Below are 22,047 nucleotides of genomic sequence, written 5' to 3'. Positions count from 1 at the left end.
CCCCTGCCCGCTCCCTGCCCGCTCCCCGCCCGCTCCCTGCCCGCTCCCCTCACGGCCCAGCCCCGCCCCTCCCAGGGCCTCGCGCGCCGGGCGCGCTCCCGCTCCGTGCCGTGCGCGCGCTGGGGGCGCCGCGCGCGGTGCATGGTAGGAGCGCGCGCCGTGCGCCTGCGCGCGGGCGGGGCGGGCGGGCGCGCCGCGGGCCAATGAGCGGGCGCGGCGCGCGGCGGGGGCGGCGCCCGTGCCGCGGTGTTTGGATTCGAACGCGCGTCGCGGGGCGGTGGCGCAGGCGCGGTGCGCGGAGCGCGGCGCTGCCCCCCAGCGGCGGGGCGCGGCATGGCGGGAGAGGAGGCGGCCGGGGCCGAGCCGGGGCCCGCGGGGGGCGCGCCCGCCGCCCCTTCCCCGCCGGGCGAGGACGGCGAGACCCGGCAGCGCTACGAGGAGCTGTGCCGGAGCCTCAACATGGACGAGCGCGCCCGCGCCGAGGCCTGGCTGAGCTACCAGAGCATGAGGCGCAACTACACCCTGGAGGTGAGGGAGGGGCGACTGGGCCCCGGCCGGCCCAGGGCAGCCCGGCGTGAGGCGGGGGGTGAGTGCGGAGGGCAGGGACGGCCCTGAGGCGCGGCGGCCTCTCCCTCGCACCGCCCGGGCGGCCGGGAATAAACATCGCTATTCGGAGCCGTAGCGGCGGAAAGGTGTTAAAAATGGAAGTGTCCCCATGGAACTACTGCGGTCCTTCCGCTGCCAGCAGCTGGGCCGAGCAGCGGCACAGTGGCCTCGGCCCGCGGGGCCCGCGGAGATGCCCAGCGCAGGTGGGATCGCACTGAAGAGGTGTTCATGAGGGGCTTGGCGGCACGGCCCGGGCTGAGGGGTGAAGGGTAAAAGGTAAAGGCTTGGTCACGTCGCTCTGAAAACAGGAACACGCGGTGACACGCCCGCGGAGCGTCGGAGGCGCCTTTTATCGGTGCCTTCCTACAGTAAAGGTGGCGCTGGAGATAAGCCTCGGGAGTCCCTGGGGTGTCCCCAGCGCTGCCCTCCCCGTGTCCGGGCGGCTCCGCAGCCGGGGCAGGGCTCGGTGCTGGGGAAGGAGGGATGCTGCTCGGGAAACACCTGTGTCTCATCGCAGACGGGCTGCGATGCTCGGCAAGGAGCCTTGCCTTGGCCCCGAGCGTGTGACATCACCTAACCCGACAAAACCACGGCATCGAATGCAGTTTGGCCCCCTGTTTCACCCGTCCTTTTCCCACTGAAGTGTTACTATTTGATACTATTTGATCAAAAGAGAATAAAATTTCAAGTGTTCATTAGAATTAATTTCTGTCTTTCTCAGATTGACTTATTGTTCTGCTGTGTAATACAGAGCAAAATGGAAGTTATATTTTTCTTTTCTTTTCCTACTGTCTGTTCAGGGCAGAGCAATGTTTTGGTAGCAAGAACTGTAGCTTCTTTTTTTTTTGTCTTAAAAATCAGAGCAGTACAAAATGCTGCAGAACAACACTAAAAATATATTGCTGTACTTTGAGTCAAGTGTGAAATTGACAGTGGTAACTAGTAACTTTAGCTGTGGTGCAGTTCCGTGTTAAGTGTCCATTTAGCACCTGTTTTGTTGCAGTTAAAAACCCAAAGCACAACAGAACTTTGAAACGGCAAATCAACTTTGTCACTGGTTGAACTTTATCTGTTCAGGACACAGTTCTTTTCCCCGATCTTGGGGTAGCTGAAAAGTATGTTTTTCTTTCCAGTGAGGTTTTTTAGATGCCTAATGTTTTGATTCACAGGGAAATGACATGCATTGGCTGGCTTGTGCCTTGTACGTGGCCTGCAGGAAAGCAATTCCAACTGTGAGCAGAGGAACAGCGGAAGGAAATTATGTATCTTTAACCAGAATCCTGCGCTGTTCAGACCAAAGGTAACTTTTATTCTTGCTGATTTTTAAACACTTGCAAAATCTCAAAGAGTTCTTATCACCTTGTGAAATTTGGAAATAATGAATAAAAGCTAAATGTATTTCTTGTTTCCCAATTTAAAAGACAGAATTTGTATCACTGGAATGTTTGTATAGCTCAGTGCCACAGAAGTAGGGTAACTCCTTTGACTCAGTGCTGTGTTCATAAAAACACTAGTTTTCAAAATAAGAGATTGACTTCCTTCACTCAAAGGAGAAAGAAGCCAGTCACTGAAGAGCAGTCAATTTTTGGAGTGTGCCAAGTGTGAACTTCTCACATGAGAAACTATTTCTTGTTCACTGTGAAAATATTCACATGATTTCTCTCCATTTTTGCATAAGAAAATTCACTTTTCATATATTCTTACTAAAGTGACTAAATGAGGTCAGAATCTGATTAATAATTTTTTGTCAAGTGTTTATGTCCACAAAGTAATAAAGAAAAGCTTCTGAAACAATTTACTTCATTTATTAGCAATCTCATTGTTTTCTAAAAATTCAGTATATTGGCACAAAAAAGAAGAGACAATGTTCTTATGCACTTTTTCTCCCATTCCCTCTACTGTTGAAGCATTGCTAATGGTGTAAACAATGCAAAAGTATTTCTCTATAACTTTTGTTTTCCAAATCAGAAATTCAGGGAAATGAATGTTGATACTTTCTGTGATCTGGGCTATCAAAGACTAATAACATTGAAAAGGAAGGTTTAGATAAAGAGACAGAAAAGGAATTAAAGCCAAATTTGCAAAGTGCAATTTACTAAAACTTAAGAGGTTTTTTTTACTTTGTAGAATATTCTTGGCATTGTAGACCTCACAGTTTGTTTTATTTAATTTAATAAATTATTCAGAAAAATGAGGCAAATCTGATTTTAGAATAATCTGACTGTTGGAGTTGATTTTGTCTTTGTGAGGAAATGCCAGACCTGTGAGTACATAGTTAACGTGGTTATCAGCCGAGGATCTAAAAATATTTCACTGAGCTGTCTGAGCTCATCCGCATTTATGGGTGAAGGACTGGCTCCGTGTTCGTTGTCATGTTTGCAATGCCACCATTTCATCAGTAGCTTGGGAAGTAGAAATTGCACTTCCGTTGAAAATGTAGAGTTTATTTCTGCAGGGAAAACAAACTGCCTTTCACATCTAACCCATTCGGTATTTTCAGCTTGATCGAGTTTTTTAACAAGATGAAGAAGTGGGAAGACATGGCAAATCTACCATCCCAGTTCAGGGAGCGAACTGAGAGATTAGAGAGAAACTTTACAGTTTCTGCAGTCATTTTTAAGAAGTATGAGCCCATTTTTCAAGACATTTTCAGGTATCCTCAAGAAGATCAACCTCGTCAACAGAGAGGAAGAAAACAGAGGTGTGTTTCGGTTATTTCCAGACTGATTTTTAGAGCATTAATTTGGTGAAAATAAAATGAAGTTTCTTAGTTGTTCCAGTTGTATTTTGACAGTATTTTTGTAGTTTTGTTTATAATTTCAGAGTTGGTCTCTCCTTGCTTGCAGTAATTTTTTAATCTTTGTCAGTTTCAGATCTGACAGGGGCAGGAAATCCCAAAGCTGTTGAGTTTCTAATGATTTGGGGGGTGGGGGAGAGGGGACAGATTTCAATCAGCCTGTAGACGAGGGAAGCACTAGTATTTCAGTGATGGGAGAGAGGGCAAGAATTTGATGCTTTAATGATCTGCATGGCTTTAATAACTCTTAGTATGTCTCAGTCTCTTTCACTGCCCAGTAACCTTCATGGATTTCTTCATATTTCTTCATGCAGATCTTGTGGATATTTTACTTTAGAGTGGAAGGTTTGTTTCTTTGTTACTGTTTAGATCAGGAGTGCTGTGGAAATGAGCCATTAATGCAAGCTGAGACTGGAGTTCCAATTTTGCCTGCACTAAACCTGTGTGCATCTTTCTGTATTACCTTTAGTCAGGGTTTTGTGGGAAAGGGTGTAAGGTTTTGGCCACACTGCAGTAAAGCTTAGTTTTCCCTTTGAATTGTTGACTGTTGTGTGATGTTTTACCATTTTTGATACATCGAGCTTATTGTCTTCTTGCTATATTTTCCTCCAAAAGACGACAACCATGTACTGTGACTGAAGTTTTCCAGTTTTGTTGGGTGCTGTTTGTTCATGCAAAAGGTAAGAGATATGAAAGGGATTAAATACAACAGACATGGTTTTATTAGTCATTATTTTGTATCAGTCCTTAAAACTCCAAATAGGTGCAGTGTACATATAACCTTTATTGTAAAAGCAGCCTTCAAGCTTACAAGAACAGTAGAGAGTTTAAGGTGTTTTTCTTGGTAATGACTGTTGGGAGGAAAAGGAGGGAACAGGATTAAATCCTCGTTCTAGGCTTCAGTTGTTCAGTCATAGCACAAATGGTCTGAAATCTTTCTTCTTCAAACCTGTGTCTTAAAGAGTTTCTACATCCCTAGGCCTTGTTTCAAGTCCTGCTTTGATGAGTGTTCACTGTGAGTTATGTATAAGTGAAGTAGTGCTTTGGGGAAGGTAAAGATGGGATTGATATTCCGCATGGAAAGAGCATCATTATAGATTCAGATCCACTGATAATGTCCAGTAATTTGATCTTTTTTTCATTATATAACATGTATTAGAGGAAAACCAATATTTTAATTTCTGCAAGGAAAGGGATAAAAGGAATTTTGTTTTGTTTTGGGGTGTGTGATAGGATGTGTTTTTTCAAATTTAAAAGTGAATCACTGTTAAGATTCCTACCGTGTGTTGTGATTTCCTTAACTAGATGATTTTGAGGATAGGATAGAGTAGGCTGTGGTAATATTGAATGGCCTGACACTAATTTGTTCAGCACAGAACTTTTTTTACAAAGCCTTTCTTTCTATGCTGTGTGACACTGCTGAGGATTCCTGGCAGCAGTACTGGACCCTCAGCACTGCATCCCTGCACAGAGGTCAAGAAGGCTGTGCTGGGGTACAAGTGCTGCCTGGAGCACTCTGTTATCCTATGAAGAAGGTGCCTTTTTGTAATTCTGCCTTACTGGGCAAGAGAAGTCTTTGCTAAACAAGTATGGTGCTCTCAGCCCTGAAACACAGCATGATTTTCAACCACTGAGCCCAGAGGAGAGTTAGTAGGGTACTTATTTCCAGTCAGTCAGGACTTCACTTCTTCAGCACAGCTGGGCAGCTGAGAGAATAAGTGGGTCAGTCTGAAAAATCACAGACTATTCTTTTCTGTTCTGTGAAGTCCCCATTTTGTGGGAAGATTGGGTGGTTGACAAGGTGCAGAGGGACTTTATGGGTGTTCCTGTTGCTAAATTATTGATTAATGTGTTTGAGTAACTGCATCATTGATTCACTACATCTTAATTAGCAAGCAGTTTCATACATACTAACTACCCTTATGGAGAATACCATGTTGATAACACATCTCATTGAATTTTACAAGAAAAAGAATAATTTACAGTATATAGAAGCTCTAAAGTTAGTAAGTGATTATTAAAGTGTGGCAGCACAAAAATGGAAATTGATTGTTGACTGTTAAAGCACTAGGTATTCGTGTGGGGTTTTGTTCTGTGTGTTTTGGGGGTGGGCAGTAAGTCCTCATCACAGCAACCACACATCAGTGGCAGGCCCAGGCTTGTCTGTTCTGCAGACCATTGCCTTCAGTTCGTGCCCTGCACTCTGAGGGAGCCACTTGCTTTAGTGGGACTGCACTTCTGACATACTATTTGTAAGAATTGCTCTTTAAACTCTTTTATTTCTTTCTTTAAAATCAATGGGAAAAAAAATCTCTGCTGCACTGAGATAACTGTGTTTTATTTTTTGGTACGAGGTTGTGAAAGGGAGCAGTAAGCCATTGTTTGAAATGTCAGCAACAAGAAATTACTATGGAGCTAGTGGTACTGTGAAATTATATTTATTTTTTACTGTGCTGACAGTAATGATTGCTGTGGTAGTTATCATGGTTGTGAAATTGAACCTATGTTATGACAGTTATTTTGAGAATTTTATTGATTAAAGTTTACCTAATAGTACTTAAGACTTTCATTGCTTTGCTGTGAACCTTCAATGATTTGGAAATAACTGATAAGTGGGTAAAGTTAATTAAAATTTCATCTAGGGTTCATTATTTTAAATAGTTTAAATTATCTGCATTTAAATTATTTTTCATCTAACAAGCATGGAAGCAGAAAATAACATAAATTTGAACAAACTGGTATGTTGCTGGTAGAAAAATAACAGCATAATTGAGAAAAATTGTCTAATCATATATCCATTTGGATGTGTTCTAAGTGAGTTTATTCCTGTATGATAGATTTCTTCAAGAATTTAAACCTGTTTTTCAGAGTGGGCTCAGCTAAGTGATTTGGAACTTCCCTGAGAAAAAAGGAGAGGGGGAAAGAGTGGAAGAGTTATTAGTATTTAAGGAGTAATAGAAACATCATGCTGTGCATAAATTAATGAAGTTGTGATTTATGTTATTAATTAATTGTATCATTTATTTTGCAAAACTGTTTTTAGGTATGGTCACACCTCTAGAGGAATATCATAAACATAAATGAGTTCTGTAAAGAGTAATGACTCTGAATGTAATCTTTGTGAAAGGTGTTAAAGCAGTGAAGAGGTTACAAGGACTCTTCTGCAGGAAGATCATAAATTAAAAATACTTAATAAACCAGATCAGAGATAGGCACATTATAGCTCTTCTGTAAAGGACAAGAGAAATAAAATTACATTTATTACTGTTTATAATGAGCATGCCCCCAGCAAAATTTTTGTAAGTAAACAGATTGATTAAAAAAACCCCAAAACCTGACTTGGAGAGTGAGGGGCAGGGGCTGAAGGAGGCAGCAGTTTCTAAGACATCTGAAAACCTGGGTCTAGCCTTGCCAAAGTTAAAGTTCCTTGCAACTGTTTACAGCAATGCAGAATCAGGTAAAAGGGGAAACGTTGAGTCTCAGAACCCTTCAAAGCTTTGCTGGCCTTCAGAGCAGGGTTTGCTTTGGGCAGCTGCAGTGGGAATCCAGTGAAGGATGTAACTCCACCACGCAGTGGGGCTGGTGCTGCCCGAGTTATGGAAGCAGATTTTTCTTCTTGGAGGCAGTTTGCATTATACAGTTTGCGCTGCTTCAAGTTATTTATGCACTGGTTAATGAGATTACTGGGAATGAGGGAGCAGCAACAGTGTATTTATCAACATTTTGGTAAGGTTTGGTTTCAAAACAGCATAATATATTTGAGTTTCTTCATACCTGCTGTTGTTTCTGAAAAAATACTTTACTTTTATATTTGCTATATGTTATTAAGTGTGAGTCTGCTTTACTGCTGTGCTGTCCAGATATTTATAGTCACCAAAGTCTGTATTTCCAAGATTCCATTATTCATTGTAATGCAAACATCAGCAGTTTCTTGGTTAAAAAATTTTTAAATCCATGCTAATTTTATGTGTTATGTCTTTCTAATATTGCAGGAAATTTTCCTATGATCAGTGATGACTTGGTCAATTCCTACCATCTCTTGTTATGTGCTTTGGATCTAGTGTATGGAAATGCTCTGCAGTGTCCTAACCGTAAAGAACTCCTGAATCCTAATTTTAAGGGTATGTTGGAAAAAAAAATCCATCTGAAGTCTGCAGGAACTTCTAAGACTCCTGAAATGAGTATGAATCTATGTGGCAGAGAACAAGTTGAACAGTGCTGATTTGAAATACAGGGGAATTAATATTTTCTGTATCTGGCTATGCAGTTCCATTTATGTTAATGTAGTATGTAATAACAGATTAGTGAATTTTGTCGATAATACTTTAAGTCAAGAATTTGATGTATTGTGGAAATACCCTTGAAGGAACTTCCAGAATAATAATTTGAGTTGATAAGGGTTTAATGTCAGTGAAAAACTCCATAAGGACACAGCCACCACTGGACACAGTAGGATTGGAATGTTCCTGTGACGCAGCAGTTCAAAAAGATCCAGGGCTCAAACGTGAGATTTGTTTCTCTCTTGTTTCTGGATTGCTGCTGTTCTCTCTCTGAAGAGAATGGAAATGCAGGTTGACTTGATAACCACAAATGCAAATGAATAGTGCGAAGTTTCCACTGAATTTCTGATGTAACTCTTCCCAGACTTACATTTCATTTTCAGTGCTGTACATTATTGGCCTTTACTTGTAGTGCTTCAGGTGTGACCTGGGACCATTATCTCAAATAAATACTGTAGTTCACAAGCGTTTGATTTTTTTCCTATTAAAATTGATAAATTCAATTTTTATCACTCAGTCGCTAATGTATTTTTATCTCTAATTCAAAATTTCCTTTTGATAACATTATCCAATTGAGTAGGCATTATGTAATTAGTAATTCTTTCAAGGGAACTAATTAGTTTACTGTTTTAATTTAATACCACCTTGACTACACAGCATAGAATTTCAGTTTAATAAGAAAACAGGATGTGGATTTGCAAAACTAAATCATACAGTATTCTTAATTGTAGGTCTACCTGAAGACTTCCATAGTAAGGATTATAAAGTATCATCTGAGCCTCCCTGCATCATTGAAAAGCTGTGTTCTTTACATTATGGATTAGTTTTAGAAGCAAAAGGTATAAAGGAACATTTTTGGAAGCCATATATTCGGAAGCTTTTTGACAAAAAGGTTGGTCAGTAAATCTGTAATGTAGAAAAATCTCTCCTTATTTGTTACCTTCAGAACCTTTCTAGGAAATGAAATGCTCATCCTTGGTTCTTCACTGTCTTACAGCTGTTAAAGGGAAAAGAAGAGAATCTGACTGGCTTTCTAGATCCTGGGAACTTTGGAGATAGTGTGTAAGTCACAGTGTGTGCTTTGGTTTGCATGAGTGTCCCTCTGTAACACAACTGCACCTGGCTTGTTACGTTAGCTTAGTACTGATACCAGGCAACTGCCTGGTGTATTTACCAATGTCCATCCACCACTGCCTTTCTGTTCCTGTCAGTGCTGTGGGCTGAGGCCTGTTGGTAGGAGCAGTGGTGCTTCAGGATGGTGTTACCTCATGCCTGCTTTTATTCTTATGTTTCTCTTTCTTGGAATTTATTTCTTGTGTAACTCAAAGAGTTACTATGTAAAAGGTGTGGGAACACACTGAGCAGAAAGTCAAAGAGAAAAATTTGGTTTGGTGGAGTTTTTTTTCTTTATAAACTTAGAGATATATGTGGGTAGGACTTTCTTTCAATGATACAGAAATGGTTCAGTGTCATTCATGATATGATGCTGTGTGAATTTTGAGGAGTTTCCAGAAAACAGGAGTTCTCAGTATTTTACTATGTTTCTCCTGCAGCTGGATAAGTGGCAAGGCATCAGATTCATAGGGAAAATAAAATCCTTGCCACTGTCATGTTTAAGGTACTGTAGATCTTAAAGGAACTTCAGTGCTTAAGTGAGGGTCAAAAGAAGTTTCAAGCAGACTTCCCCCAGGCCAGAACTGTGTTCATTCCATGAGCAGGTGAACAGAGCAGTCTAAATAAAGGGTGTTTGTCTCTTGTCTTTCCTTTTTGCTGTAGCAAAGCCATCAACAAGGCCTATGAGGAGTATGTGCTGTCAGTGGGAAATCTCGATGAGCGAATATTCCTCGGTGAGGATGCAGATGAAGAAATTGGAACTCTCACAAGGTGCTTAAACACACCTTCAGGAATGGAAACAGCTGAAAGGGTACAAGTGAAGCATAATTTGCAGCAGCATTTTGACAGGGTGAGTATGGCATGGTCTGTGATGCTGTTTTTATATGCCACCTTCCCTGGCAGCCTATGGAGACAGAAATAAAACACCTAGGAATGTGGGGAGAAAATGGGAGGAATATTGGGAGCTAGACTACATGGTGAAGAAAGTAATGTGTTTGTTAAAATAAGTCATTGTGTGGTTAGGTAATTTGAAGGGATATCCTTGATGTTATATTGTTTTAATGTGATGGCTTGATCTGATGTAAATAAGCTAAAGTGCTGATCAGAAGGACTTGCCCTATTAAAGGTTAACCCTGCTGAAATGAAACCCTGGCTCAGTACACTTTTACTATGAACTACAGCTACCTTTGTTACTCAGGGGATAGGAAGGGACGACTGGGGTCTGGGGGGGCATTTTTTAGATTGGTCCAGTTGTTTCACACTTCACTTCCAGCATCTGCATTTCAGCATAGGTCACATCCCCTCTGTTTATACACAACTGTTTGATGCAAACATCTGAGCAGCACAGACAGATTCTTCATTGAATCGTGGTCTGGTTTGGGCTGTTTGATTAGAAGCCTTGTTTTTTTCCGTAACACAGAGTAAGAATTCTGCAGGTTGATGTTTCTAGGTTATGACCTTTATCAGAGTTTTATAATAGTGTGCATATGTATATGTAGTAATTCTTTTATTTTCAGTCCAAATCACTTAGGATCACAACCCCCCTTACTGGCCGCAAGTACATTAAAGAGAGCAACCCATATGTGACACCTGTTTCCATAGCAACCTACAGCCTGAGCCGCCTGCATACGATGCTGGCAGGGCTGAAAAATGCCCCCAGTGAAAATCTGGAGCAAATACTCAGGTAAGTTGGATGTTCAGCCAAATAATCCTATTTTCTGTTCTAGTTTTAATAACAAACATTAGTGCTGAACAGTGTAATTGAAAATGTGAGACAGTCTTTTACTCCTGGAGTAAAATGGAATCCAGAGAGACATTTACATTTCAAAGGACTGTTCTCTTTATTTAGACACACCTGTCCTTAGAGATTGATGAACACCCATGATTTACAACCCAACAGTTCTGAGCTTCTCTAACCACAAGTTGCTAGTATAAAATTTTCAAGACTTTTCTTCCTGCTTAACAAATGGCTCTACCTAGGAAATCACTCCATACTGCAGGAGAAGAAAACCAAACCTTATTCTCCATGTGGATAAACTGTTGCTTCAGGAACAATGTATTTTAGAACAATTTTTATGTCATGTGGAAAGTGCTGTTTAAATATCTCCCACTGATCATGAAAAGATGAGCATGTTTCTGCAGTATATACAATAATATGCTGTGGCTGTTTTGCAGTTACACACATACGGGTCTGTTTGAATTGCTGTGCAATATATTTCCATTTTTATGCTTTCAATATATAAAAAAATAGGGTGGTTTTAGTCTTAGTAGGAATAATATATTGAAAATGTTTAGGTTTTATTTTCAGGTCATGTTCCAGAGATCCTACTCAATCCATTGCAAATAGAGTGAAAGAAATGCATGAAGTGTACTGTCAGAGCACACAGTCTGAAGGAGAATTCAGTAATTTTTCCAAAGGTAGGAAACATTTTCCTTATCCAGATAAGAATTAAATGCCTGCAAACACATCCATCTCTTGTAATTAACTTTTACATACGCAAGTGTCTTTTCGGCTTCTCTTGCCTTTTGCTGTATTCTTAAGACATAGCAAATTTCAGTGCTCTGTAAAGTTTTATAATCTGCTTTAGCTTGAATCACTAGACTTTGATCAGGCTTTCAGTACTAGAGAAGTGAAATGAAAAGCACTGCTAAGTGTACCAGTTTTTCCATCAAATATAAGAATATTAGTGATGGCATGGATTTCTGTGCTGGTAAAGGAAGATCTGAGTAACTGTAGTCTTTAAAAACCAAACAGCAATTTTGGCTTACATATGAGGATGGATTAGTACAGGTATTAAAATCCTGCCAGTATAAACACAGAAACATGACTTGCAAAGTTGTCTTGATATCTGAAGTGCCTGAAGATGGATTGACTATAAGGAAGATGCTCTTGGCCTTGTTTCTTAAGAAGGCCTTCCTTTGTTCTTGTCAGCTTAGTTGCTTCAGTGCTTTTTGTTGCACAGTGCAGGTTGGATCCATACAGGTATATTTTTCAATGCATTTTCTGAATTTGAATTGTATATATTATAGCAGTGTTAAGGATTTTTCTTATACATGGTGATGTTACCAACACCTGGGTTCAGTAGCAAGTTACTCTGCTCTGCATTCACAAGTCAGTGCAGTGTAGAAGGATTTCTATGTCAGCTTCAAATTAACTGGTTTAGTCCTGAAAGTATTGTAGCCACTGCAGCACAGAAATCCAGATGAGTTACTGTTGTATCTCTGTATCTGAAGATGAAGAATATAATACTTTTTTATTGCATTTTACAATATTGCTTCTATTTAAACTTCCTGCAGATGTTGCTAGTAAACATTTTCGTCGTGCTGAGATGCTGTACTACAAGGTCTTGGAGTCAGTCATTGAGCAAGAGAGGAAGAGACTGGGAGACACTGACTTATCTGTAAGGAGAACTAATCAAAGGGCTCCTTATTTTTAAAGTAGAACCTGCAAAAAAGAACACAGATGTAGAGCAGAATTGTTTCACTATTTAAAATGAGGGTAAATCTCTGAGAAGAACCCTGTGAGTATATCTCAGTGGAAGAGAAAATGTTGAAGAAATTATTTGTGATTGCAAGCACAAAGATACATGAAATTTTTAATCTGTAAAGATGGCTCATTTTGAATTCTGTTCTGTCTCTTACAAAATAGCTTCACTTTTTATAAGCTTGAGAACCTTGCTGTTGAGACAGTAAAAAAGTGTTTTATTGTTCTAAAGTTACACTGTAAAACAAGCTTTAAAATTTGCAACTCTTGCAGGCAATACTGGAGCAAGATGTGTTTCACAGGTCTCTGCTGGCATGTTGCCTGGAGATCATTACCTTTACATACAACCCACCTGGAAACTTCCCGTTCATCACCGAAGTATTTGACATTCCAGTGTATCATTTTTACAAGGTAATGTGTTTGATAGCCAGAAATGCTTATCAAGTCATGAGTGCTTACTGACCTGTATGACAGCATAGTAATGCAGCCTTGATATTTTTAATAGTCTCTCCTTCCATCAAAATCAGGAATTGGAATTAGATCTTTGTTTAGAAATAATGTATGAAACAAATACATTATGTTGATCATAATTATCCACTGCACAGGTAATTGAGGTTTTCATTAGAGCAGAGGATGGCCTTTGTCGGGAAGTAGTAAAACACCTGAACCACATTGAAGAACAGATCCTGGAAAGTATGGCATGGAAACGGGAATCCATTCTGTGGGACAGGATCAGAGAGAATGAAAACAAAGTTCCTACTTGTGAAGAGGTGAGCACATCTTTCTACATGTTACATAGTTTTCATAATCAGACAGGATGGCAGAGAGATCCTTGTACCCTGAAGGAGAAGCTTTACATGTCCCAGTAGCAGTTCCACCATCCCAGCCCATCAGTGCAGGGGAAGCAGTAAGTGCAGTGCAGTAAAAGCAGTGCTCTGGCCTGGTCAGAGTCATCTCTGTGGAGACATCTGGAACAGAGACAGGCAGCAGAGATGATTCTCACCCAGTATTTTATCCAGTATTTAATCAGTGTAGCAGAACAGTGAACAAAATGGTCAGGTAGGGAGGGTTTGGACCAGTCACCCTTGAAAAGATTATTAGACAAGAAACATGGTAAAAAGTACGCACAAAATTAGTCACAGAAAGACTATTACAGTGTGCATCTTCAGAGCAGTACAATCACTACTCACTACTGGTTTTGTTACACGAGTTGGGCTTAGGATAAGTTTGTCACTTTTCTTTTTCCACAGAGTTTTGCTATTCAAAATTTGTAGTTTAGTAGCTTTTAAAAATTTGCTATGTCATTAATGTGATACAAACACTCTAATAAAAGTATAAATATTTTAGGTAATGCCACCTCAGTACTTTGAGAGATCTGCTGGGAACAGTGTTGTAGGTTCACCATTGACACCACGGCGAATAAACGAGGTTCGTGCTGAAAGTGGAGGACTGGGAAAAGGTGAGGTTTTTTTAAAGCAGAACATGCTGGGCATTGCCTACTTAAGATTAAATGATGAAAGGAAGGAAGCTGCTTTAATGCCAATGTACAGTTAGCTGCAAACACATTTGTAAATGGTATTTCTATTGCAGCTCACTGAGTTGTATCAGAGTGATGGATTCATTGTATCGGTGTTAATAAAACACTGCTTTGATATGGTGTTTTTGTGTGATGGATATGAACAGCATGTGTATGTATATGTTAGACAGTATTTATATGTGCACACACACAACCTAAGCTCTGATTGAATTCCTTTATTGTTGCACCAGAAAAGAAACTCCACTATGTATTTAGTTATGTGACATCTCTAAATTTTTTCACCACAAGAAATATAATACATTGTCTTAGAAAGATATTAAACACAGCATTATTGAAGATTAAGTCATCTCTAAAAACAATCTACTGTTTTAAAAAATTTTTCCTGAAGAGCTTTGCCTGACATATTTTGGTTTGCATTAGATTTCCATCACCTATTTGTATAACAAGGGATTATAACAAGAGTTAAATATTTATATATATGTGTGTGTGTTTTTCCTCCACAGGCCTTTCCTCCCCTCCAGCCACCCTGTATGACAGGTACAGCTCTCCCACGGCCAACCCCACGCGGCGGCGCCTGTTTGCTGACAATGACAGTGCCCCCGAGGGTGGCACCCCGGTGCGAGTGCCCCCCCAGCCCGTGGTGAACACAGTGCCTGTGCAGAACATGAGCCCTGACGCTGTGTCCGTGACCCCGGTGCCTGGCCAGACCCTGGTGACTGTGGCAACGGCCACTGTAACAGCCAACAACGGCCAAACAGTGACTATACCTGTGCAAGGTGAGGGAAAAGCTGCTGCACAACGATTCAGGCTTGTTCTAATCGGAGTCTTGGTACACAGCCAGGGAGGGAGGGGGGAACAGTTGGCCTCAAAAAAGTATGTTAAAGGATTCACAAGTAGCAAAAACTGTTTGAATAGATGAGCAGAATTTAAGGGCAGAACGTGTACAGCACAAGGATGTTCTGACTGCCAACATCTATTTTATAAAACAGTTGTTTCAGTAAGCCCTCCTTCCTGAACTGGCATGGGATGAAAGCTGCATTAGCATGAAAACCTTAGTTCAGCTTCATTATCTTCTTCTCTCATGATGATGAGTTCAAAGTATTTTGATTTAACAATTTAATATACAATATACTAAATATATAGTTCTAAGCAGCTAATAAAAGTACTACTGAATTATTTTAAAAACCTCAAACCCACGAACACACACACACATCCCCCACACAACTTGCTCTTATTTGACTCTTTGTTAAATTACAGGTATTGCCAATGAAAACGGAGGAATAACTTTCTTCCCAGTCCAAGTGAATGTAGGTACCCAGCCACAGGCTGTGTCTGGGCCCATGCAGCCTCTGAGTGCCCAGACTCTGGCTGGCACCCTGAACACTCAGATGACTGGGGCAGCACTGCAGCTGCCAGGCCAGTTAACAGTGCAGCAGATCTCCCCTGGAGAGCAGAGACAGACCCAGCACCTCACTGCCACGGCTGCCAGGCCTCGCAAGACAGGCTCACTGTCACTCTTCTTCAGAAAGGTACTTTTTGATCTAAGTTTGCTTTGCTTAGTTCTTGTTTTGGTAAACCTGCAGTAATTTTAAAAATATATATACTTACTGGTTGTAATAATAAGACCATATTAAATTTAAAATTAATCTATACCTTTGGTTATTCATACATACCTGAAGAGTAGTTTCTCCTGCAGGCCACTTCTCACTAGCAAAGGAGTGTGCTGGACATCAGGACTTGTGAAGTAGGTTCTGTACTTGGCCAGCAGGTTCTTAAAGGTGTCCCTTTTCTTGAAGGCTCTTCCAAAGAAAGAGGTTCACTTTTGAGACTTTCCAGTTTAATCAATACAGTGGCTTCTGTAGGCAGTGCAGTGCCCCTTCTGTGCTCAGGACAGCTTAGAATTTAAGCAAATGTTTTCCTAGCAGTGACACCACTACTGAGAATGTCTGTGCCTTGTAATTAAAAAAGTTAAATTTTAATTAAATTATTCTTCTGGCTTAGCATTTGCACAAGTTCTGCAGGTGTGCAAGTCTGAGCTACTCTGTTGCTGGGTCAGAAAAGCAGGGTTGCTGTGGCCCTGAGCACAGTGTCCATTACCACAGGTGTATCACTTGGCCAGTGTTCGTCTGAGGGATCTCTGTGCCAAACTCGATGTGTCTGATGAGCTGCGCAAAAAGATCTGGACATGCTTTGAGTATTCCTTGGTGCACTGCCCTGAAATCATGATGGACAGACACCTGGATCAGCTGCTGATGTGTGCCATCTATGTCATGACTAAGGTAAAGTGTGAACAAAGAAAAAGCAAACAAAAACTCCTTTAATATTAAATACTCCAAACATTAAAATTCCTCAAAAAACCCCAAACCAACAAACACATGCACAACTACCCCCAAACAGAACAAAATACAAAAACCTGGAGAAAAACTGAGAATCTTTTCTGTCCATCCCCCTTAGGTTACTAATGAAGACAGATCATTCCAGAACATCATGCGCTGCTACCGGACACAGCCGCAAGCCAAGAGTCACGTGAGCACAGTCGCTGTTTAACGATGTGGGATCTGGTTTATTAAATGCCTTCCTTCTATTTTGGGAACAGATCGCTTTGCAAAGCAGCATTTAGTATTAAGGGGATGCAATCTGTGAGCCATTCTCAAAAGGGAGTGGTTATATCCCAAATCCTGCACTACCAAAAGGTTTTTATGCTAAATTATAACTGAAATGGAAAATGTCTTTACTTAAAACCTAAGTAGGCAGTGCCCATGGGATATTATTCCTCTTAGGAGGCTGTATTTTGCCCTGCAAGAAGCAGTTTGCTATCACAGTGAAGTTTCTGGAAGCAGCCATGTCATGCAGGCAGTTGTTCCCTGCCTGGGTGACTGCCCCACCCTTCCTGGTCACACTGCTCCGTGTCCCTGCAGGTCTATCGCAGTGTCCTGATTAAGGGACGCCGCCGCCAGTCAGGCAGCAGTGACAGCAGCAGCCAGCAGAACTCACCTACAGACAGGAGCAAAGACAGGAGCAAAGAGAGAAGTGAGTGATTACAATTGCCACGTGTTTGGGTCTAATTCCAGTTCCAAGACAGTGCACATAAAGTAAGAGTCAGATTTTGTGTTCTCCCACCCCAAACAGTTCCTGCTTTGGTAATCTTAGACACAATTAAGAATACACTGATAACATTTAAGAGTTGCTATAATTCAAGGTTTTTATTGTGCCCACTCTTGACAGTTTCAAATCTCTCCCCCTGTGCACTTACCTTGGGAATTTGCTGTGCTGGCCTGATCTCTGAGTTTAGCTCACACACCAAAGAGTAAGTCTTTGCAGAATGAGGAAATCTGGGCTAGCCCAGGTTGACAGTTACTCTTACCACAACCACAGAGCTGCACCAGTTTCTTTTGTAGCACTGTCTGTCTGCAGAGATAGGAACATCACCCACAGTACTGATTTCAGCATAGCTCTGGAGATTCTTTCCTTGATACGCAAACTGATACGTTTTCCTTGACTTAACTTCTAAAAAGCCAACTGAAGAAGTGATGCTTTGTATTCCTACCAGCAGTTTTCAAGATAGTTAATTGATGATGGTATTAGCTGTAGGTATGAATATTTTCTGTCACAGTGAGAGGAGAAAAAAAACAGATATATTTTGCAACTTCCCACATTAAATTACCAGGAAGTATGACCAAGCCAACTGTTTCTCCTACTGACAGAAAAAGACTACCATTCTTTACTTGAAATTGTGCCAGGTGGCAACAGGAAAGAGCTACTGCTAGAAGTAAAACACAAATGCTGAAAAATGGAGATTTAGCTCTTTTTATATTGTCATGCAACTCAGCTCCTACATAAAATAACTTGCAGTTTATCCAGTAAGAAGTTAGAAATCAGGTGTGTCTTGCCTGTACCAACACAAAGCTTTTGTGTGAGGGAAAACGCTCAGGCATCAGAAGGAACATCACTGCTGGTGGCAGCAGGTTCCTGTCCCTGTTTCCCAAGGGGGGCTGGCTGTGTGTGTGTGCAGAGGAGTGTGTGGGAGTGCCTGCCGGGCTGGCAGTGCCTGAGCAGTGTGGCTGTGCCCCTGCAGGCAGCCGTGACTCCAGCCCGGTGATGCGCTCCAGCAGCACCCTGCCCGTGCCGCAGCCCTCCAGCGCCCCCCCGACCCCCACCCGCCTCACCGGCCCCAACAGCGACACCGAGGAGGAGGAGCGGGGGGACCTCATCCAGTTCTACAACAACGTCTACATCGAGCAGATCAAAGACTTTGCCCTCAAGTACACTTCCAATGCGGTAAGTTACATTCTGTGCTGTTCCTTGGTAGATTAAGCTGGCCTAATAATACGACAAAACTCGCACTTGTTGTTCATGTGGATGGTATATCCGTGGAAAAGCCTTGCTGCAGTGAGCCTTGAGCTCAGGCTGCAGCTGCTGAGTTCTCCATTCTCTCCGAGCAGACAGACTCCCCCCCACTGTCGCCATACCCCTTCGTGCGCCTCGGCTCTCCCCGCAGAGTGCAGCTCTCCCAGCACCACCCCGTCTACATCTCGCCACACAGAAACGAGTCTGCCCTCTCTCCCCAAGAGAAAATATTCTACTACTTCAGCAGCAGCCCCTCGAAGGTGAGGCTAAAAGGTTTCAGTTTGATTTTCTAATTCCTCAATTCTGTCTTGCAGTTTTGGTAGTGCAATTAGAGCAGACTGCAACACGATGTTTTGTTTACCTTGACATCCATCATCACCTCGGGCTCATAAAACTGCCTGTGTAGCTGTCACAGCTGTAGGGCTGGATGGGCCTTTGAGCTCTGCATGCAGAAACACCAAACTGCCTTGAGTTTAAGACTTAATGTGCTCTGCTAATAGAAAGACCAGTACAGTGGTAAAAAAAGTACCTCAGTACAGTACAGATCTCCACAAAAGAGCTTGTGCAGTCCCACTGTAATGCACCTAACAACAGTTCATGTCATATTGCTGTAGTCACAAAAGAGTGAGAGCTAATCCTTCTTCTGCCCCCCTTCTTCCTCCAGAGGCTAAAGGAAATCAACAGCATGGTTCGAACGGGAGAAACACCCACAAAGAAGAGAGGCATCCTCTTGGAAGATGGAACTGAAGCCCCAGCCAAGCGAATCTGCCAGGAGAATCACACAGCTCTGTTACGACGCCTCCAGGACGTAGCGAATGACCGAGGGTCTCACTGAGCCAGCACAGCGCTTCCCTCCCTGCTCTGCTGGGGCTGCTCAGCCCACACAGGGACCCACTGGGCCTTGGCAAGTGTCCCCAGCACCCTCCCTGCCCCAGCAATTGCTGACTGTGCCGAGCCTGGGCCAGGGCACACAGAGAGACAGCACTCAGGATGGGGAGGATCCACCTCAGACTCCCAACACAACCCCAGGCCCTGCTTAAGCTCATCACAAGGCAAGTGACCCCTCTCCAGCCTTGCCTGGAGAACACATCCCTAACCCAGCTGTGGACCTTGCAGCAGATATTGACAGCTTTGCTCTAGTCAGTGCCCTCAGCCCTTACCAGCTGTGGCCAGGCAGGCCCAGGTGCCTCAGCACAGAGCACTGCACCAAGGTACCCACAGGGAGCAGCTGGGGTTCCTCACTAACCACCTCCACAAACTAACAGCTTAGGAGTAACACTCTCACACAGTCCAGTTCTGCTTGGAAAACAGGAGTGTTTTGAGCCCTGAAGGAAGATGGATGGATGGATGGACTCTGCCCCTATTCAGGATGTTCCATGTGCCCTTGAGAATCATCACAGCATTGAGCTTTAATGTGTGGCCCTTTGCTGTACCAAGGGAGGTGATTGTGTTGGTGGGCTTGAGCTGTGCAATGTCTAAAAGTTCTCCCAAGGTGACACTTGGGAGGGGGCTGTGAAGCATCATGTTTAATGCAGATGAATTTTGCTGTATATTTGCAATGGCACTTTCTAAATGTGAATATTTTTTGCAAAGGCCGACTTCAGCTGTCTTTCTGTATTGAGACAATTTGACTTTTGTATTTATTTCAGTCTGACATCCCATTGCTCCTCTTGTCAGTAAATGGCATTAAGAATTTCATTGTAATTCAATGTATATGCAGCAATGAATGCAGGAAGCCAGGGATGTGTGCTTTTTTCAAGGAATTTTATATGCCTGTTGCTTTTCTTGATAGTCAGGCACTAGCCCCCTTGCTCACTCAGCAGCAGGAAGGTGGTGTCCATCTCCTAAAACATATACTTCAATATTTTGTTTGTTTTTAAAGGACAGGGCTTGGGGATTTGGCTTTGTGTTTTGCTTTGGTGTTTTTAAATGGCCTAAAGCAGGCTGCCTGGGAGAAATCTCTCCCCTCCTAACAGGATCAGCAGGTGGTACATATCACACTTACCACTTGTTTTCATTTAAAATAGTTCCAAAATACCAGACTTGTTAGGAAAGCATCAACCCTCTCCCACAGTACAGGATGCCAGTCCACTGCTGGGGAGGGGCTGTTCTTCATGTAATATGTGGCACACTCAGGTTCCAGGTTTCCTAAGGAAGCAAAAGCTAAAAGCTCTCTTTTTCAGTCATTCCTGCCCTTCTGAATAATAGGAAAATTTAAGACTTAATTCCACTGTAAATTCCACTGAAGTAAAATAAAAACATGTTTTTTCTTACCTGCGTAACAAAAAGCTGAAGTCTAGAAGTTGTGTAGATGTTTCTGTAAAAATATTTATGGAAGTGTCAGACAATTCTTGTTATTATGTTCCATTTACTCCACTTTGTATGAAAATACTGCAATTGTATTTTTCAATAAAGACTTTATAAACTCACAGTTTTTTGTTCTGCTGAAAAAGCATTGTATGTGCAAAGGCGAAAAGTTTGCAGCAAGGACTTCAGTCCCACACTGCAATTAAGGGTTTAAAAATAAATAAATAATCACATGTCTTAGTCACACCACAAGGGAAAGGATTTACTCCTGCCCTGGTTTAGTCACTGTGGTTGTTCCTGCTGCTCCATCAGAAGGCAGCAGGCAGGGCCTGACAGGGAATGCCCCAGCTCCAGCTGCTGCTCCCTTGGCACAGGAGAGGAGGAGGGTGGCTGTCACTGCACAGCACAGGAGGGCTCCAGAACAATCTGCTCTGCTTGCCCTGCAGGAGCTTTTCACACGATCTCACACACCCAGTGACTGCAGAATTATTTCCTATGTGCTGCATACTCACAGTTTAACTGAGGGAAATTTCTAAGCATTCTTCAGTAGTTAAGAACAGCTTTGAGCACCACAGGCCAGGTGCTGGATTTGTACAGCCAAGGATGCACCAGCTTTCCCCTCTATTTTTACCTAGGGGGCCTGATCCTATTTAATCAACTGCTTAATTACTAATATAGATATAAGTTGCAGTTTATACTTTGAAGCAAATGTTAAAAAAAAACCAAAAAAATGCTACAACAGAGGTGTTCCAAAGGGGGAAAAAAAAAAGAAATGTAAATATGATTTAAAAAAACCAAACTGAAGTGGCTTCAAATAATTTGTTTCACAACTTAGAACAGTTTGTTTGGAATCCAACTACAGCAGCAGGAAATGCCACTGGTATAACTTAGATCTCTTGGATATATTTCAGATATTCAGAAACATCCCCTTCTCAAAACACTGGCCAGACCTTAGCCTTTCATTAAATTACATACCTGTTCTAGGAAAAACACCACACAATCCAGGAGAAAAGGACTTGATTTCCATGGCACTGTTTCAGTACTCATTCACCTATCTTGCTCCTCAAACAGCTTCATTTAATACAGAAATCTGATTACAGAAATACACAGCATTCTCTCCCCTTTCCCAGTGTAATTAAAAAAAAATTCAGATTATTCATTCTAAACCAAATTCCACATTCACTAAATAAATAAAGTTATTCTCAACAAGCTGCTGTTAGCTGGATTTAGCTTGGAGTGATCCAACCTAGTGATCAGCCTTGCAGGGGTCTGACAGCTCAGAGACAAACAAAACTTACTCTAATAACCATCACTTTCACAGCATTATCCTGTCATTCCTCCTGGGCATTGTTCTTGCCAACTGTGGTGGTTCCTGGCCAACAGCAGCACTGGCAGCTGGGGCTGCGCTGCAGCAGAGACCCAAGAGCCACCCAAGATTAGAAGGGATTTAACTTCCACACCAGTTCTTCACCTAAGTGGCTTAGGAAATGTGCAAGTCCGTGACTTATTACAGAGGCTTCTGAATGATCATAAAACTGAATCAAGAGGAACTGTCCCAGTCTGGTTTAGTTCCAGG

The 22,047-nt window shown here is 42.2% G+C and overlaps 1 protein-coding gene and 1 long non-coding RNA gene across 3 annotated transcripts; one reads left to right on the top strand and one right to left on the bottom strand.

Annotated features, from left to right (window-relative positions):
• Positions 1–253: 253 nt before the first annotated feature.
• On the top strand, positions 254–20,595 carry RBL2 (RB transcriptional corepressor like 2). Its single transcript, XM_085071863.1, has 22 exons — positions 254–528; positions 1,776–1,906; positions 3,107–3,307; positions 4,019–4,083; positions 7,396–7,524; positions 8,415–8,575; positions 8,681–8,745; positions 9,460–9,646; positions 10,314–10,480; positions 11,105–11,214; positions 12,094–12,197; positions 12,554–12,691; positions 12,886–13,050; positions 13,628–13,739; positions 14,321–14,593; positions 15,075–15,346; positions 15,920–16,096; positions 16,272–16,343; positions 16,736–16,847; positions 17,893–18,095; positions 18,260–18,424; positions 18,829–20,595. Exons 1-22 carry the CDS (start codon positions 334–336, stop codon positions 18,997–18,999), a joined length of 3,375 nt encoding a protein of 1,124 aa, XP_084927989.1. The 5' UTR covers positions 254–333; the 3' UTR covers positions 19,000–20,595.
• On the bottom strand, positions 10,613–15,921 carry LOC146432300 (uncharacterized). Of its 2 annotated transcripts, XR_014854541.1 has the most exons (3): positions 15,491–15,921; positions 13,119–13,248; positions 10,613–12,241 (listed from the first exon to the last, which is right to left on the bottom strand). It is a non-coding gene; the product is annotated as an uncharacterized LOC146432300 (long non-coding RNA). The 2 variants fall into 2 exon arrangements; XR_014854540.1 differs by having other exon boundaries at positions 10,613–13,248.
• Positions 20,596–22,047: the final 1,452 nt, after the last annotated feature.

This window comes from Lichenostomus cassidix, chromosome 11 (assembly GCF_008360975.1).
Source record: "Lichenostomus cassidix isolate B80296 chromosome 11, HeHo_3.0, whole genome shotgun sequence".
Taxonomy (NCBI): Eukaryota; Metazoa; Chordata; class Aves; order Passeriformes; family Meliphagidae; genus Lichenostomus; species Lichenostomus cassidix.
Note: the sequence above shows the minus strand (reverse complement) of the source record. Positions and strands in the feature narration are given on the sequence as shown.

Excerpts from the sequence above, each read along its gene's own strand:
- RBL2 (XM_085071863.1), top strand. The coding sequence starts at position 334 with ATGGCGGGAGAGGAGGCGGCCGGGGCCGAGCCGGGGCCCGCGGGGGGC. Across the intron at positions 13,051-13,627 it reads AAGTTCCTACTTGTGAAGAG|GTAATGCCACCTCAGTACTT; the intron begins GTGAGCACATCT and ends TAAATATTTTAG. Across the intron at positions 18,425-18,828 it reads TCAGCAGCAGCCCCTCGAAG|AGGCTAAAGGAAATCAACAG; the intron begins GTGAGGCTAAAA and ends TTCTTCCTCCAG.